Raw genomic sequence first — 16,883 nt, forward strand, 5'->3', positions numbered from 1 at the left:
CATTCCACTGTACTGATACACCACATTTTATGTATCCATTCACCAGTTGATGGCATCTGGGTTGCCTTCACTTTTTGGCTATTATGAATAATGCTGCTGCGTACATTTGTGTACAAGTTTTTGTGTGGGCATATGTTTCATTTCTGTTGGGTATATACCTAGGAGTAGAATTGCTGAGTCATATGGTAACTCTATGTTTAACCTTTTGAGGAACTGCCAGACTGTTTTCCAAAGCAGCTGCACCATTTTACGTTCCTACCAGCAGTGCGCAAGGGTTCCAATATCTCCCCATCCTCATCAACACTTACTATCTGTCTTGATTATAGCCATTTTAGTGGGTGTGAAGTGGTAACTCGTTATATAGTTTTGATTTGTGTTTCCCTGATAGTTAATGATGTTGAGCATCTTCTCATTTGCTTATTGGCCATTTGTATATCTTTTTTTGGAGAAATGTCTGTTCATATCATTTACCCATTTTTAAATTGGGTTGTTTGTCTTTATTATTGAGTTGTAAGTGCTCTTTATATATTCTAGCTACAAGTCTCATCATATATATGATTTGCAAATATTTTCTTTCATTCTGTGGGTTGTCTTCACTATTTTGATGGTGTTCTTTGAATCACAAAATTTTAAAATTTTTATGAAGTTCAAAATATCTATATTTTTCTTTTGTTGCTTGTACTTTTGGTGTCATATCTAAGAAACTGTTGCCGAATCCCAGGTCATGAAGAGTTACCCCTATGTTTTCTTCTAAGAATTTTATGGTTTCAGCTCCTAAACTTATGAGTTACTTATTGTATACGGTGTGAGAAATGAGTCCTGCTTTATTCTTTTGCACGTGAATATCTAGTTGTCCCAGCAACGTTTGTTAAAAAGGCTGTTCTTTCCCCCATTGGCACCCTTGTTGAAAATTAACTGACCATATATGTGAAGGTTTATTTCTGGACTCTCAATTCTATTCCATTGATCTATGTGTCTGTCCTTATGCCAGAACCACTCTTTCTTGATTATTGTAGCTTTGTAGAAGTTCTGCATTCAAGACGTGTGAATCCCTTAATTATGTTCTACTTTTTCTAGATTGTTTTGATTATTCTGGTCCTTTGAATTTCCAAGATTTAGGATCAACTTGTCAATTTTCTGCAGAGAATCCAGCCGAGATTTTGATAGGGATCATATTGAATTTTTAGATCAATTTGGGTGTATTATCATCTTTTTTTTTTTTTGTGGCTGTGTTGGGTCTTCGTTGCTGCACGCAGGCTTTCTCTAGTTGCAGCGAGCAGGGGCTATTCTTCGTTGCTGTGCGTGGGCTTCTCATTGCGGTGGCTTCTCTTGTTGCGGAGCATGGGCTCTAGGCACGTGGGCTTCAGTAGTTGTGGCTCGCGGGCTCTAGAGCGCAGGCTCGGTAGTTGTGGCGCACGGGCTTAGTTGCTCCGCGGCATGTGGGATCTTCCCGGACCAGGGCTCGAACCCGTGTCCCCTGCATTGGCAGGCGGATTCTTAACCACTGCGCCACCAGGGAAGCCCGGGAGTATTATTATCTTAACAATATTAAATCTTTCAGTCCACAACTGTGGGATGTCTTTCCATTTATTTAGATCTTCTTGCATTTCTTTCAGCAATGTAGTTTGTAGTTTTCCAGAGTATATGTTTTGTACTTCTTTTGTTAAATTTATTCCTTTTGATACTATTGTAAATGAAATTGTTTTCTTCATTTCATTGTGGATGTTCACTAGTACTGTATATAGAAGTAACTGATTTTTGTATATTGCAACCTGGCTGAACTCATGTATTCTAATAGTTTTTTTAGTGGATTCCTTAGGATTTTCTACATACAAGACTAAGTCATTTGCCAAAAGAGGTAGTTTTCGTTCTTCCTTCCCACTCCCAGCAAAATGTAAGCTCGTCACTGCTGTGGCCCCAGTGCATAGAACAGGGACTGGCACACGACTGGTGCTCAATTATTTGAATGAATGAATGAGGAGAGCCGCCATGGCTGGGTCAGATGATGCTCCAGCCCAGGGTCCCCACTCCTCCTTTGGCACCTGCTTCCTGAGGGTCCCTGCCCATGTCCGCTGGGGGGTTGGGAGCTCTCCCTTCCTCCCCCTCATCTCTAGCCCTGACCTTTTCTGTTTGTCCCCAGTCTGCAGGGGTTGCTGGAGCTCACCTTCCTAACAAGGTCAGAGCATTTTGGGGATTGGCCCCAGCCCAAGTTGCACAGTGAGTGTGAGGCTGCGAGCCCAGGTCTGCCCGACTGAGTCCTGTTGCTTCTTGTCACAGCCCTGGCAGGATGTGGGGAAGCCTTGGTCCCATCCTCAAAGCCTTGTGGGGCTAGGAGGGAGCTCCTCATAGAGGCTTGGCTCGGGGGCTTTCATCGGCCGAGAAACCAAGAGTATGTTTGTTCCTCACTCATGCGGTTCCCTCTGCCAGGAACCGTCTCCCCCGCTTGCTACTCCCCCCTCTTCATTTGGGTCTGAGCCTGAATGCCACCTCCCTGCAGCCAGTCACCTTCCCTGACTCACCCCTTCCCCCACCCTGTCCTGGTGACACCGAGTCACCAGTGGGGTGACTGTCAGATGTCAGTCTGTGAATCAAGTCCACCGCAGTGTCCAGCACCTGGCACATACTTGGGATTCAGAGACATGGGTAGACGCCTCGGGTGCAGATTAGGGCGCCGCTGGCTCCACAACCCCAGGGGGTTCTGTCTGCCATGCTTTCCCGAGCCCCTGACCCGTGAACCACGGTGATGGCTGAGCGCTCTGACTCTGCAGTTGGACCGTCCTGAGTTCAGATCCTGCTTTGTCCATCACCGGGGGTGTGACCTTGGGTGGTCTCCAGGAGCCTCAGTGCCTTCAGCTGTAGAAGGGGTGGCACAGAGTCTCCTTCCGGGGTTGCCGTGAGAAGCAGGCCAGCCCGTGTTCAGGAGATGCTCAACCTGTGCTGACCCTCCGCCCACCGGCCCCCATCTGGCCGTTAACCCGAGCCCCTGCGGTCTCCAGGGTGTGGAGCGGTCACTTCCTCAGCTGTCCACTTGCCGTTCCTGTTAGGTGGGATGAGGCTGGAGATCATGCCTCGTACGCCTGCCCCTCCCTTCCTGAGCGTGTACTGCCGTGGCAGGGGGGCTCATTTCCACCACGTGCCGCTGCCACCCCCGGGGCCCACCGGCCCCTGAGGCAGCTGGAGAGGCTCGGTGGACTGCTCCCACTGGCTCCCACTCACCCCCAGGGCACAGGGTGCCTCCCCAGTCGGGGGTTGCTGATTGGTGGGCTTGGTCATGCTCCTCAGGTCCAGGAGGCGCTACAGGGGCTGGAAAGCCAGCACCCCCTCCCCCACCCCGCCCTGACCCAGCGGGGAGGGTTGAGCATGTGGCACCAGAGCCAGGCTGCTTGGGTTCAAGTCCCTGCTCTGCTCTGCCAGTGGTGGGCCTCGGGCCGGGGTCTTAGCCCTAGAGCTCCCGGTTTCTTTGAACGTGGGCTTGGACTACGGGTAGTAGCTGCCCCAGACGGTTGCTGGGAGGGTTAGCGTGACCTTGGATCGCCAGCACTTGGAGAAGGCTCCTGTGGCAGCTGGTTTTGTGAAGTGCTTTGGGTGGTGCCTGGCACACAGAAGTGCCGTGTGAGCGTTAGCTGTTGTTGTTATTATTATTATTATCATCATTGTTATTATTAGTGGTGAAGAAGGGGGCTCTGGAGCCAGGCAGCACTGGGCTGAGGGCCAGCTGTTTCCTGGCTGGGCAGTACTGGGCAGTTTATCTAGCCTCAGTTTCTTCATCTGTAAAAAGGGCTGGGAGTCCATCCTGGGAACACCATGTGAGGCTCACTTGAGATGGCCAGTGGCAGTCCAGCTGGGGGGAGGTAACGGCAGCCGAAGGAGCTCCCGAGACCCCAGAGCAAGGTTGGGGGTGGGACAGGCAGTGCTGGAAACAGACAGCTGCCCCCAGCCTGATCTCACCCTCGCCTTGTGTTTTTTCATTTTTTTATTTTTATGTTTTTGTTGTTTTTTTAATAACACGTACGCAAGCAGATTCTTGTTATGAAAATACAGTCACTTTGTGATACAAAGTGAAAAGTGAGAGTTTCCCTCTCTGTTCCAAAGGCAGCAGGGCCCTCACCTCCCTAAAAGTGGACCCTGTACCCTTGCGCTCACTGTCTCTCTGACCCGCAGGGAGGAGGTGCAAGAGAACTGTGTGCGGTGGCGGAAGAGGTTCACCTTCGTGTGTAAGATGAGTGCCAACCCGGCCACCGGCCTGCTGGACCCCTGCATCTTCCGTGTGTCGGTGCGCAAGGTGAGAGGCCAGGGGGCGCTGGTAGGGCCACGGGGCTGCTGGCTTTAGGCCCATCCCCTGAGTGAGTCAGTCAACCCCTTTTCTTGTCCTCCTTCCCTGGGAGTCAGATTGGGGGGTGGGTGGACTGGGGAGACCCATGAGGTCCCTGGGATCCCCTAGTCATCCTGCTGCCTTTGTCTGTTTCTCATGCAGGAGCTGAAAGGTGGGAAGGCTTACTCCAAGGTAAGCGGGGCCATGTGAAGGGGTGGTAGGGTGGGACAGGATGGGTGGATGGGACAGGCATGAGAGAAGCTCCTAGACGAACCTTCAGCCGCCTCTCTTGCCCCAAACAGAAGACACCCTGCCCTCCATGAGATGTATTATTTTTTTGAAATAGCTTCTTTTCTTTTTTTTTTTTAATTTATTTTTGGCTGTGTTGGGTCTTCGTTGCTGCACGCGGGCATTTTTTTTTTTTTTTTTTTTTAATGAATTGACGTTTTTATTTGTTTATTTATTTTTGGCTGTGTTGGGTCTTCGTTTCTGTGCGAGGGCTTTCTCTAGTTGCAGCAAGTGGGGGCCACTCTTCATCGCGGTGCTCGGGCCTCTCACTTATCGTGGCCTCTCTTGTTGCAGAGCACAGGCTCCAGATGCGCAGGCTCAGTAGTTGTGGCTCACGGGCCAACGGGCATTCTTTAGTTGCGGTGAGCAGGGGCTACTGTTCGTTGCAGTGCGCGGGCTTCTCATTTGTGGTGGCTTCTCTTGTTGCAGAGCACGGGCTCTAGGCGCGTGGGCTCAGGAGCTGTGGCTCACGGGCTCTAGAGCGCAGGCTCAGTAGTTGTGGCTCACGGGCTTAGTTGCTCCTCGGCATGTGGGATCTTCCCGGACCGGGGCTCGAACCCACGTCCCCTGCATTGGCAGGCGGATTCTTAACCTCTACACCACCAGGGAAGTCCCTATTTTTTTGAAATATCTTTATTGATAGTCTTTGCACTTAACATAAAGGCAGTGGATGCTTGTTGCAGCACAAATGGGACAGAGGTTTTCAGAGTGAAAGGGTGGTTTCCACCCCATTCCTCTCTAGGCCTCCTCCTCAGACTCCACCATTTTGATTTGTTAGGGTCTTTCCAGACCTTTTAAGAAAAAGAAAAAAAAAATGCATGAAATATACGTCCAGAGCAGTGAATAAAACGTGTGCATATGGTTTAGAGGATCATACAAGGAGCACCCTATGTGTGTACTTGCGCACACACAGGTGATATGATTTTTAAATTCACAAGAGGGACTTGTTCTAAACAGATTCTGCAACTTGGTTTTTTACTTACCAATACATCATGGGCATGTTTTTGTGTCATCACAAATTTCCTTTTGCTGTCTAACAGCGGCGGGGCCCATCGTTTGGCTGGGTGAAGAGGGCTCGGCCAGGCCCCGCTGTTGCACATCTGTGTGGTTGCCGGGCTTTCCCTGTGCCCACAGACAGTTCAGGCCTACGCATTAAAACCTTTTCCACTGGGGAAGGTGGGGGAAGACGGCTCTGGAAGGGCTACCTCTGGCTTTGAGCCTGCTCTGCCCTAAGCCCCCTTCTTGTGGGGACTCTCGCCCACCCTCTGCGGCCTGGGGAGGCGCCCGGCAGCAGTGGGTGGGCTCAGTCAGTCCAGAGGGGACGTGCCTCTGCCTCACCTCACTCTGCGTGGAGAGCCCGAGGGAGGTGCTGTGCAGGGCGTGTTCCTTCCCACCGACCAGAGCCCAGGAAGCTCAGTGGACCAGGCCTTGTACTCCGCCTTGGCCGGGGCACTGATGCCCTCTCCAGAAGCAGAGGGCAGGGTGGCTAGAACCGGGCTGTGGAAGATGCTCTCGGAGTGGAGATTTCTCCTCCTGTTGATGCATGTGGGTGAAGGACAGCCAGGAAAGAAACTGCCAGCAAACAGCTGGAACATCCCACCTCCTTCCCCCTCCCCCCCACAAACCTGCTATGTCACATGTCAGACCTGCCAGGCCCTTCCCTTCCATTCTTTAATCAAACCTCCACCACAGGCTCAGCTCCCCTTAATCAGAGGAGGAAGCTGAGGCCCAGAAAGGTGGTGAGACTTGACACTGATCAGGCCTAGTGTCAGTTCTGGCTCTGCCGGTTAAGGTGTGTGAGCCCCTGAGCAAGTCACTTCCCCGCTCTGAACCTTAGTTTCCTTGTCTGAAGCATGTGCCCTAAGCTCTGCAGTAGAGACTTGCATGCAGCAGGTGCTCAATAAATGTCCCTGATTGGCTTGGTTCATCTTCCAAGTCGCCAAGCCCAGTATCCCCCCAACCTCAACCTCCAGGTCTGGCAGACTTGGCTTCCACCCAGGAGGCCTTCTCAGCTCATACACCATGTTCTCACACTTTCTCACTTCCCTCCGCATCCCTTGCTCCCTTCTGCATCGCAGGAGCAGCTGGGAGTTCCCACCAGCCCCTCACTTCAGCTCCCGCCAGGGTCTCCTGCTCACCCTGCAGTGCCCTCCACCCTCCCAGCCCAACGCCAAGTTCCCACGGGCCTTCCCTCCCCTCCTGTCCGCTGGCCTGGTGGCTCCCACAGCACGGCCTTGTTTCCCAGGGAACAATGCGTCTGTGTCACAGACAACAATGTCCTTTCATCTCGGGCGCTGCCCTGGTGCACGCTGGGACACGGCACAAAGGGCGCTTTGTGCAGCTCAGGGATGTGAGCTCCTGGCTTTGCCACGTTGGAGCCGCCAGCCCGGGCCTCTGTCCTTGGGTGCCGGTTATGCAACAGTCATTCTGGGCCGTGGGGCGGGCCCGAGGGCTCTGCCTCCTCTCCCCATCCCACCTTGCCAAGCTAACCCTTGGGCTGCCAGCCATGCGCCCGCACTCCCCTCAGCCTCCCACCCTCTCCTCTGTCCCCACAGCTGGGCTTTGCCGACTTGAACCTGGCGGAGTTTGCAGGCTCGGGCTCCACAGTGCGCTGCTGCCTGCTGGAGGGATATGACACGAAGAACACCCGACAGGACAACTCCATCCTCAAGGTACCAGGGCTCCGCTGCCCCATCCACCCCTTCCCAGCAAGGGGCGGGGGCAAACGTGCTCCGTGTCAGAGTCCCCTGAACAGTTGTTAAGAATACAGGTTCTCACCCCAGACAGGCAGTGAGAGACACTGGGAAAGACGTGGGCCCTGGGGTCAGGAAGCCACCATCGAAGGCCTGGCTCAGGCACTGGCCTCAGTTTCCCCATCCATAATCGGGGGTCAGGGGTGGACCCAATAGTCTCTTTAACGCTTTGGTGAGCACTTTCGGTGAGCTCAGCATGGCTGAGTGCTTACCACCCCTTATTTCGTGGTGTCTGACAACAGCCCCGTGGGGTGTGGTATCTATTATTGGCCCCAGTTTTGCACCGCAGGGGGCTGAGGCACAGAGGTTAGATCATCCGCCTGGGGTCACAAGCAGAGCTGGCGCTTGACCCTGCGGTCCAGCTCCTAACCACTGCCCCACACGTCATGACGCAGCCTGAGCTCCCAGAGCATCAGTGAGCAGATGGCCTGCCGTCCCCGGACCTGGCAGACCCGGCCGGCTGCTCAGAGGGCCCAGCCACGGGAAGGCTTCCAGCCGGGGCATCACCCTCCCCCCAGGCAGCTGCCTCTTTGGCCTCTTGGGACAGAGATATCTGGGCATCCGCTGCCAGCATGCCTCTCTTCCTCGTCCCCACACCCTTCCACCTGGCTGAGAAAACAGTCTTGTTGTAACCACACCTCTGCGAGCTGACCCAGCGGGAGCATGTTATGCCTGGCAGAGCCGGGCAAGAGGTGGCAGGCAAGGGCTCTGGGGCCTCCTGGGCCTTTTGCCGAAGAAACCAGAGGCACCTGAAAAGGTCCAGGCTAGTTGTGTGAGAGCCAAGCCCTTTCAGCCTCGCTCCAGTGACCCAGTGCATCCTCAGGCCAGATCGAGGGGGCCCCAGGGGCAGGTGGCCTCCAGTTCAAGGCCATCCTCCCCACATCCTGTCTGCAGGGCCTTGAGCAGTCCCTTCCCCTGAGTCTGAGTCTCAGTTCCCTCGTCTACAGCCTGGGGCCATCACGTACTTTGTAGGTTGCTATCATGGCCAAATGAAACAATCCATTAAAAACAAAGCCTCACCCCAGCGGTCACCATTTTTGTCAGAGGTGTCCCTGTGATCTGAGCACCTCTTTCCCACCCCATCACCCCTCTGCCTGTCGCTCCATCCCAGCCCAGATTTGGGGACCCAAACCTTGCCTTGTTTAGACCATTGCCAAAATCTTTGCCCGAGTGGATGTTACATTTCTAATGGCTTCTTGCTTTACTTTATTCAACAAACTTTCACAAGCCCCTGCCCTCTGTGTTGTGTTGGAATCTGTGAACCCCTCCCCACCGCGTAGGCATCGAGAGCCTCCCTCCCACCTGCTCACCCGCTCTGAGGGCTGCGAGGGGCGCAGAGGATGGAGAGTGTCTGCGGCTCCTCCCTCGAGGGCCTCACAGTCTATCTGTAGTTTTGCAATGACAGTAGCTGACTTTCCCTCCTCACTCACCCCGTGCCAGGTGCCCAGCATCCTCTCCACTATTCCACAAGGTAGGCGTTAGGATCAGTTTTGTCCTCTGCACGAGGAAACTGGGCTTCACTGAAGTTTGGTGGCTTTGCCAGGGCCAGCAAGGGACAGAGATAGGATCAGAGTCCAAGCCCATCTGAAGCCAGAGCAGGGAGGCCACAGGAAGGCCGGGCGCCTGGGCTGGGGGGTGGATGGGGCGTGGCTGATTTCTCCGGCTTTTGCACAGGTCACCATTGGAATGTTCCTGCTCTCTGGAGACCCCTGCTTCAAGACGTGAGTGCTGGTGCAGGGTGCCTGAGGGGTGGGGGCTCTGTCCTGGACACGGGGAGGGGGGACAAGGGACTGTCCCCTCCTCCAGGCTCTTGGGTTTCCCTGTCTTCTCCGACCCCAAAGTGGGGCACTCCGGTCACACCCATCTGTCTTCCCAAGGCCGCCGTCCACTGCCAAGTCCATCTCCATCCCAGGCCAGGATTCCTCCCTGCAGCTGACGTGTAAGGGTGGCGGGACCAGCAGCGGTGGCAGTGGCACCAACTCCCTGACAGGGTCCCGGCCCCCCAAGGCCCGGCCCACCATCCTCAGCTCAGGTACTGTTCCTCACCTGCCCTCCCTACCCCTCCCGTGGTCGAAGGCTTTTACCTCCCCATATCCCTAGGTCCCAAGGGGGATGCTTGCTGAGAAGAGAAGGCTAGTGGGATGGCGTTCACCCACCCATGCTTCCATTAGGCAGGCGTCTGAGCCCCTCCTGCAACCCCTCAGATGCGGAGAACCTGCTGACTTGAAAAGTCATGTGGTTTTGGGTGGGGACACAGGCAGGCCTGGGGTCCATCCTATGGCCTGGGTGTGCTCATCTCCAAGGAGAGGATGGATGAGTCCTTGCTTCCTGTGTTGACCAGGAGGACTGGTGGGTGGGGGGGTTACTCATGGAGCCCTGGGCAGACCCCACCTGGTTCCCTGGAATCTCCTGCTGTCACTGCCTGAAAGTGTGTTCTCCACCTCCCGCATCCCCTTATTCACTCCAGTCCAGCTACACAGACCCAAGCCCATTCAAGCCTCAGGGCCTTTGCTTATGCCGTTCCCTCTGTCTGGAAGGCTCCCTTCCACACATCCTGAAGGTTTCGCATTAAGGCCACCTCCTCAGAGAAGCCTTCCTTGATTCCAGACTGGGTCAGAACCCCCCATACGCTCCCTGCTCTGCGCCATTCGCCAGTTGTGGTTGATCGTGGGTCATTTTTGTTCAACATTCTTCTTTCCCACCATTGGTGCCTGTGACACCACGTCTCCTGTTCCCAGCACCCAGGAGAGCGCCGGGCGTGGAGGACGTCCCCAACAGATATTTGTGGAATGAACAAATGACCCCGGGTTCGAGTGGTGACCTGCGGCTCGGGGCAGGTTGCTGCTCCCCTGGACCTCAGCTTTTCAGTCTCTTAAATGGAAATACATAATGTGCTCTCCACCCCCCGCCACACTCGGTGAGAGGAGGAGCAAGGGCGAGGGCGGGCACACTGGTAACCCCTGCCCCTACCCGGCTTCCAGGGGTGCCAGAGGAGCCGGACCAGAACCTCTCCAGCCCCGAGGAGGTGTTCCACTCCGGCCACTCCCGCAACTCCAGCTACGCCAGCCAGCAGTCCAAGATCTCTGGTGAGTGCCCACCCGGCCCCTTGCCCTTGGCCTTCCACCTTCCCCGGCTCCCGGCTCCAGGTAATCAACGTCCCCGACCGCCCCCCAGGCTACAGCACCGAGCACTCGCGCTCCTCCAGCCTCTCGGACCTGACGCACCGCCGGAACACGTCCACCAGCAGCAGCGCCTCGGGCGGCCTCAGCATAGCTGTGGAGGGTCCCGAGGGCAGCGAGCGTGAGCACCGGCCCCCCGAGAAGCCGCCGCGGCCACCCCGGCCCCATCTGTCGGACCGCTCGTTTCGGTAAGTCTCACCATACGTGCTGCTGGAGAGCAGACCCCGCCGGTGGCTCCCTGAGCCTCTGCTTCTCTACCTGTAACAGGGACAAGGCCCCCCCCCCCCACCGCCGCCGCAGTGGGGTGGGCGTGGCTATTCAACCAGCTGACGCTCACAGGCGCGGCGCCCCGGCCTGGCACGCATGCTCAGTGAGCGGTTGCTGCATGCGGTTTAGTGTCCCCTCTGTCCCCGCCTGCTCCCTTGCTCTGCAGCCTCTCAGAGGCTGGTACTTAACCTCTCAGGGCCTCTGTGGCCTCCTCTGTAAAACCAGGTCGTAGCAGCATCCGCACGTAGGGTTCGATGTGAGGGTTAAATGAATACAGTCTGGACCAGCTCTCACGTGCACTTTGAACCTCCTGAGTGCTGCGGGTGCTTGGTCCTGTCGTCGTCGTGCCTGTTGCTGCCCTGACTGTTGTGACTCTGCCCCGCTCCAGGAGGAAGAAGGACTCCGTGGAGAGCCACCCGACCTGGGTGGATGACACGCGGATTGACGCTGACGACATCGTGGAGAAGATCATGCAGAGCCAGGACTTCACGGATGGCAGCAATAGTGAGGGTGAGCTGCCCGCGCCGGCGGGCCAGGGACGATGCCCAGGGGCTCCCTGGTGGCGCCGCCCCGCTCAGCCCCCATCCTTCCCTGTGTCCCCACAGACAGCAACCTCCGGCTGTTCGTGAGCCGCGATGGCTCCACCACCCTGAGTGGCATCCAGCTGGCCAACAGGTAGGGCTGAAGGTTCTGGGTGGGTCACGAGTGTGGCTCTGGGGCATAGTGGTGAGAGCATATGGCCTCTGCAGCCCACTGACCTAGCTTTGAATGCCAGCTCTTGTCAGTGTGACCTTGGACCAGTCACTTCTCTCTGAGCCTCAGTTTCCCCATCTGTCAAATGATGTGGACCACACCACCTTACCTGGAAACCTGGGACAAAGGCCCTGGGTTTGGTTTTGGGGGTTCTGAGGAACCTTGATAAGTGCCTAGCACAAGGCTTGGCACATAGCATGGGCTTAATACATCTTTATTTTGGATTCTACTTTTCTTTCCCTTCCTCCTGGATCTGGGAACTCCTAAAAAATGATGATGATGACTCATTTATTTATTGAACAAATATTTATTGCACACCAGCTACACACCAGGTACTGAGCTATCCCTAGGTGCTGGGGATACGGCAGTGAGCAACACAGATTTCTGCTGCATGATGTTCAGAGACGAGGAGGTGGTAGGATCAAACTTGGACTTGAACTCTACAGTTTTATAGAGTGCCCTCTCAAGATCATTCACTTACAGCATGCTTGCTGTGTGCCTGGCTCACTGAATGAATGAACGAATGAGTGAGTTGTGGAGCTTCCCACCTGCGGGGTTGTGCTGAAGCCTTTTCCCGTGGTTCCCGTGGGCCAGATGGGAAAGTGCCCATTTAACATCTCCGGCCGGAGCGAGAAGGGGGCTTTGCTGGGCCATGCAGAGTCTCCGGACCTGCCCTCTGGTGCTGCTCTGCTGACCCCTACTGGCTGAGGCTTGAAATTGCAACTGCCATCTTTCCATGCCTTCCTCAGCTGCCCCGGGTGGGGTGGGCAAGAAGAAAACAGAGGGCACTTCCTTGGGGCTTTGTGACATCCCTCTCTAGCCCCCTCTGAGAATGAGGAAACTGAGATGCAGGATGGGAAGAACCAATCTATTTGGCAGCAAGGTCATTGCAGAGCTGTATGCTGAGCCCTGAATGTCCACAATCCCAGGGGTGGCCCTGGCCTCCCTCAGTGGAGAGAAGAGCCGATCAAGCTCCCCAACCTTCTACTGCGCTTTTAGCAAGCCTCATAATCCCTCTGAGCCTCAGTTTCTTCACCTGTCAAGTGGGGCTAGCTGCAGACCCTCCCTGCCAGAGTTGTCGTGAGGATGGGCGCAGCACACCCCAGCGTGAGAGCTGCCGGTGCCCAGGAGGGCTTGGGCCATGGTCTGTGCCAGCTCTGCACTCCTACAGACTCCGATACTTAACATCTGTGTTGCCCTGGGCAAGTGATTCAACTTCTCTGAGGCTCAGTTTCTTTCTCTGCAAAATGGGGCCTGCTTGTGAAGTACTCCCAAGGGCCTGGCCCAAAGGACCTGGCCCAAAGGACCATCAGGGATGACAAGCTGACCTGTCTTTCCCCGCAGGGTCTCCTCTGGGGTCTATGAGCCAGTCGTGATTGAAAGCCATTGAGGAGCGGGCGTCCAGGCTGGAGAAGGGCCCTGCCTTCACAGGCGTCCAGACCCAAGTCATTCCACAAGGGACCTTCCCCTTCAGATCACCATCCGTGCCGCATTTCATCTGTGCCTGCTCCATGCACTCCAGCCCCAAAGCATCATTCCATTGACCTCCCATCATTGCTGGGACGCTCATGGCCCGCCAGGGCCCCGGGCACCACTGTGAATATTCTCCTCTGAACCACTAGAGGGCAGGACACATGGGCCCGTGAAGCAGGTGGGCCAGACAAACACGGCGGGGACTGCCCCTCTGGACACCCACCTGGCCCCTCAGCGAGGACATGCCGCAACTCCTGCATATGCAGGGATGCTTGTGGCTGAGGGGCCTCTTGTCCTGTGTCCCTGCTCACTCCAGGAGCACTGGCCCAGCCAGTGGCCCTGGCAGGGCCTTGCTCCATTGCTCCCTTGCCCTTGGGGGGCCAGTCCACCCCTGGAATCCTGCCACCATGGCCCTCTGACTGCTCAGTGCTTCAGCTGTCCCTTCCCTGTGTCCCGGGGGACCTGCTGGCGGCCTCCTCCTGGGAACCAAGACCTCAAACCCCACCCACACTCCAGATTGAGACCCCACCTCCCCCGCAACGAATGTTCTCCTGCTGCCCTGGCAGCCTGCACTTTGCACACGCTTGTCTCCAGCACAGCGCCCTGGCCCTCACCTGCCCGTGCTCTGAGCCCTTCCCAAGGATTTCTGGGCGCTGCCTGCTGTGCAGTCAGCAGCCCAGCCCTAGCAGCCCGGCTGGAACGTGGCACTGCCCCTCCCCCCTCCAGTTAGCTCCAGCTCAGGCCCGAGCCCCATGCTGAGAAAGATCTGAGCGTGGACGGTGGTTCCCCTCTGCCCGGGACTGGGTCCTGAGCAGCTGGCTTCCAGTAGGAGGCCAGGGCAGGTGCCTCCCAAGCCCTTGGAGGTCAGTGGCCTGGCTGGGCTGGGCTGGGCAGGCAAAGCACCCTTCCTCTCCCCTCAGGGTCAGCTGGCCCAGGCCGGGGCCAGTGCTGGAGAGGCAGGTGGGCTGTGACTGGACTGGCCTGGAGCTGGCTTCCTGGCCAGAAAAGCCTCAGCCATCCTCTGAAAGCACCCCCTCTCTGGGCAAGGGCGAGGTGGGGTCCATTAATGGGGTTTTCCCAGCGGGGGGCAGTCTGGCCCTGCCCCCGCCCCCGCCCCTCCCTAAATCCTCTGCTCTCAGCACTTTCCCCGCCCTAGTCCTCATCACTTGCTTGAAGGTGGGTTCTGACTGCCAGCCAGTCCCTGGACAGACCCCCCTGCCGCTCTTAAATTTCACTCATTTTGTATAAACCCAGCAGGCTGGTGTTTACTTAGCCCTATTCCTTTTTCCTTTTCTTTCCTCTTTTTTTCCTCTTTTTTCCTTCCTTCCTTCCTTTCTTTTTCTTTTCTTTTTTAGAGTTCACAGTTTGGTATTTTCTCCTCCCCCAGGTAAGGGGAGGTGGTTCTGTTCTCTCCCTACCCGCTGGCTGGGTCCCAGCAGGGCTGGGGATCTGGGTGGTGTGCAGATGGGGGTGTCTCCTCCCCAGGCTGGGAGGGGTCCTTGCCCTTCTGCCCCACTGGCAAGAATTGGAGTCTTGGTCTTGGAACCTCCTGGCGTTGGGACCAGAGCATTTCTAGGATTTTTGTTGTTGTTGTTTTTAATTACCTAACTTTTAGAAAATGAATGTTAGATGGTGCCTGCTGAGGCAGGACGGAGCATTTGCTCTGGCTGGAGAAGGCTCTGGTCAGCTCTGCGGGTCCCTTCCTGCCCCACAGACACCTGGCACTTTAAAAGGGAGCTGGCCGCACTGTCTCCAGTTGAAGTGACCCCCCCAGAAGATGGGGGAATGCTGTCCTTCCCTTCTGTGTCTTCATGACCTCAGCCCAGTGAGGAGATGCATTCAGGGTGTATTTGGGGTCTGATTCAAAGTTCTGGGGCTTTAGACATAAAATAGCTGGCTTTGGTGCTGTTGGGGAGAATTCCCCAAACCAGGAACCCCAGCCCCAACCTAGGCGAGGTCTGAACTTGACAGTCACCCCAGAAGGAGACAGAGCCTGCCACACCCTCCCACGCTAGGCCCTGGGCCAGGGTAATTGGACTAACAGAATTCGGCCACAACCAAATTAATGCTGGCTGGAGCCGGAGGCCTGGAGCCCTGGCCTCATCCCCACGTGGGAGCTCTTTCTTTGGCCCTCTGGTCCCCTCAAGCTCAGTGAATTCCCATTAGGTGCCCACAGCTCCGGACTTAAAATCTTATATATAGAGAGAGAGATAGAAAGAGTATATTAGAGATATTTTTGGAAAGGAATTGGTCTATGCAATGCCAGTTTGGAATCTTCTTGAAAGACAGTTTGACATTTTTACTAGGAGAATTAAAGAAAAGAAATAAAGGTCTACAATATTTTTAGTTTTGTTTTTTTTTTTTTCTGGTCACCCCACAAACTGACCACATGGCATGATCTGCCAGGACGGAGAATGTCCATGGCTTCCTCTCTTCAGGGAGGTGAGCAGGGAGATGGGGGGAGGGGAGGTCTTTTTTTTTTTTAACACCCCTCCTTTCTAACAGAATGTTATAACACCACCACCCCCTGATTCAGTGGGCTGTGTTTGTATCTCTGTCCCAGCTTCTATTGTAGAAAATAACATTGTAAAGGGAAATCAGCCTAGTGTCAGTGTCTTGGTTTTGGGGGGAAAAAAATTAAATGTTGCAGTTTTTGTTTGTTATGGCATGTTGGCTTTTGTTTGTTTTACTGAGTTGAAGTCGGGGTCACAGACGGCATCAGAAGGAAGCAGGATGTATAAGGTGACATGCTGGGGGTGGGGGAGAGGTCGGTGGCCAGGGTTCTCAAAGTCCTGACTGTAGTTATCACAATTACCACCACTGTTATTACTCCAGATTCCTGGGGAGGAAACGAATGCCCAGAAGGGCAGTTTCTTGCCAGTCTCACACCTACTAGGTGGCAGCTCTGACCTCAGAGCCCAAGTTCTAACCTCCCCAGAGTCAGGTAGCCTCTAACAGGCATGCCTGAGGACAAACAACTGTGCCTCAGTTTTCTCAGCTGCAAATGGGGTTGTGAATCAAATGAGAAAGTGGGTATACAGGACTTCCTAGGGAGCTAGACCCCGGGAGGTGCCGAGCGTTTCCCCAGCCTCTCTAAAGCCACAGGTCAGCACTGTCTCCAGGCCGGGACCACCCCTCACTCTCTGCCTCTGACTCAGAAGAGCTGACAGCCAAGCTCTGGGAAAGGCAAGTCACCCTGGGCCTTTAATGAGCTCAGAAGTGGCAGGAATCCTCAGGGCTTTGGACAAGCCAGAAGGGACCAGACTACCAGGCCTTGTCCCTGCCACAGCACCGCATTGTCCCCACCCTTTCTTAGTGCTGATGTGCACTCATGGCCCCTGTAAACCCTGGAGGCTGATTCTCAGTCCCTTCCTCTGTTCTGTGCACACCTGGGGAGGGAAAAGGTGGCTCCTGGCTGAGCTCAAATTCTCCTGAGACAGAGAGGGAAGGAATTGGGCTGTAGGCCAAAAAAAGGTTGCTCCTTTGGAACACAGTAATGCTTAGTGAAAAATCAGTATACAAAATGGTAGGGGGAAAAAACGTCCCTCTCAGCTTTGTGATGGGCTTGGATGACCCAAGGAGACAGATGCTGCCAGCAGGAGCACGTCATGCCCGGTTCAGACCCGATCTCTGTGTGCCCCGGCCCCCCAAGTGAAGATAACACACGGAGAGCCTCCACACAACCCCTCAGGAGGCCTGGAGTCTCCACATGCTGTCCTCTGTAGCATTCCAGAAGTCACCCAAATTTTAAAGGTGGTTGACTGATTCAAAGCTCTTACTTGTGCCAAGCCTCACTCTGGGCACTGGGGATACAGCAGTGACCACAGATGCTAATCTCAGGGAGCTCACAGTCACATG

General features: G+C 55.2%; 1 protein-coding gene across 1 annotated transcript in view; it reads left to right on the forward strand.

The window, feature by feature from the left end:
• EEIG1 (estrogen-induced osteoclastogenesis regulator 1) overlaps positions 1-15,688 on the forward strand; it is a 37,035-nt gene extending 21,347 nt beyond the window's left edge. Inside the window, exons 2-11 of the mRNA XM_061199865.1 lie at positions 4,162-4,282; positions 4,475-4,504; positions 7,156-7,272; positions 9,028-9,074; positions 9,231-9,385; positions 10,335-10,439; positions 10,528-10,720; positions 11,188-11,309; positions 11,405-11,474; positions 12,897-15,688. Coding sequence (XP_061055848.1) covers positions 4,162-4,282; positions 4,475-4,504; positions 7,156-7,272; positions 9,028-9,074; positions 9,231-9,385; positions 10,335-10,439; positions 10,528-10,720; positions 11,188-11,309; positions 11,405-11,474; positions 12,897-12,942 — 1,006 coding nt within the window. The 3' untranslated portion in view covers positions 12,943-15,688. The remainder of the gene's footprint in view (positions 1-4,161; positions 4,283-4,474; positions 4,505-7,155; positions 7,273-9,027; positions 9,075-9,230; positions 9,386-10,334; positions 10,440-10,527; positions 10,721-11,187; positions 11,310-11,404; positions 11,475-12,896) is intronic.
• The last annotated feature ends 1,195 nt before the right edge of the window (positions 15,689-16,883 follow it).

The sequence above is a fragment of the Eubalaena glacialis genome, chromosome 9 (assembly GCF_028564815.1).
Source record: "Eubalaena glacialis isolate mEubGla1 chromosome 9, mEubGla1.1.hap2.+ XY, whole genome shotgun sequence".
In the NCBI taxonomy this organism is placed as follows: Eukaryota; Metazoa; Chordata; class Mammalia; order Artiodactyla; family Balaenidae; genus Eubalaena; species Eubalaena glacialis.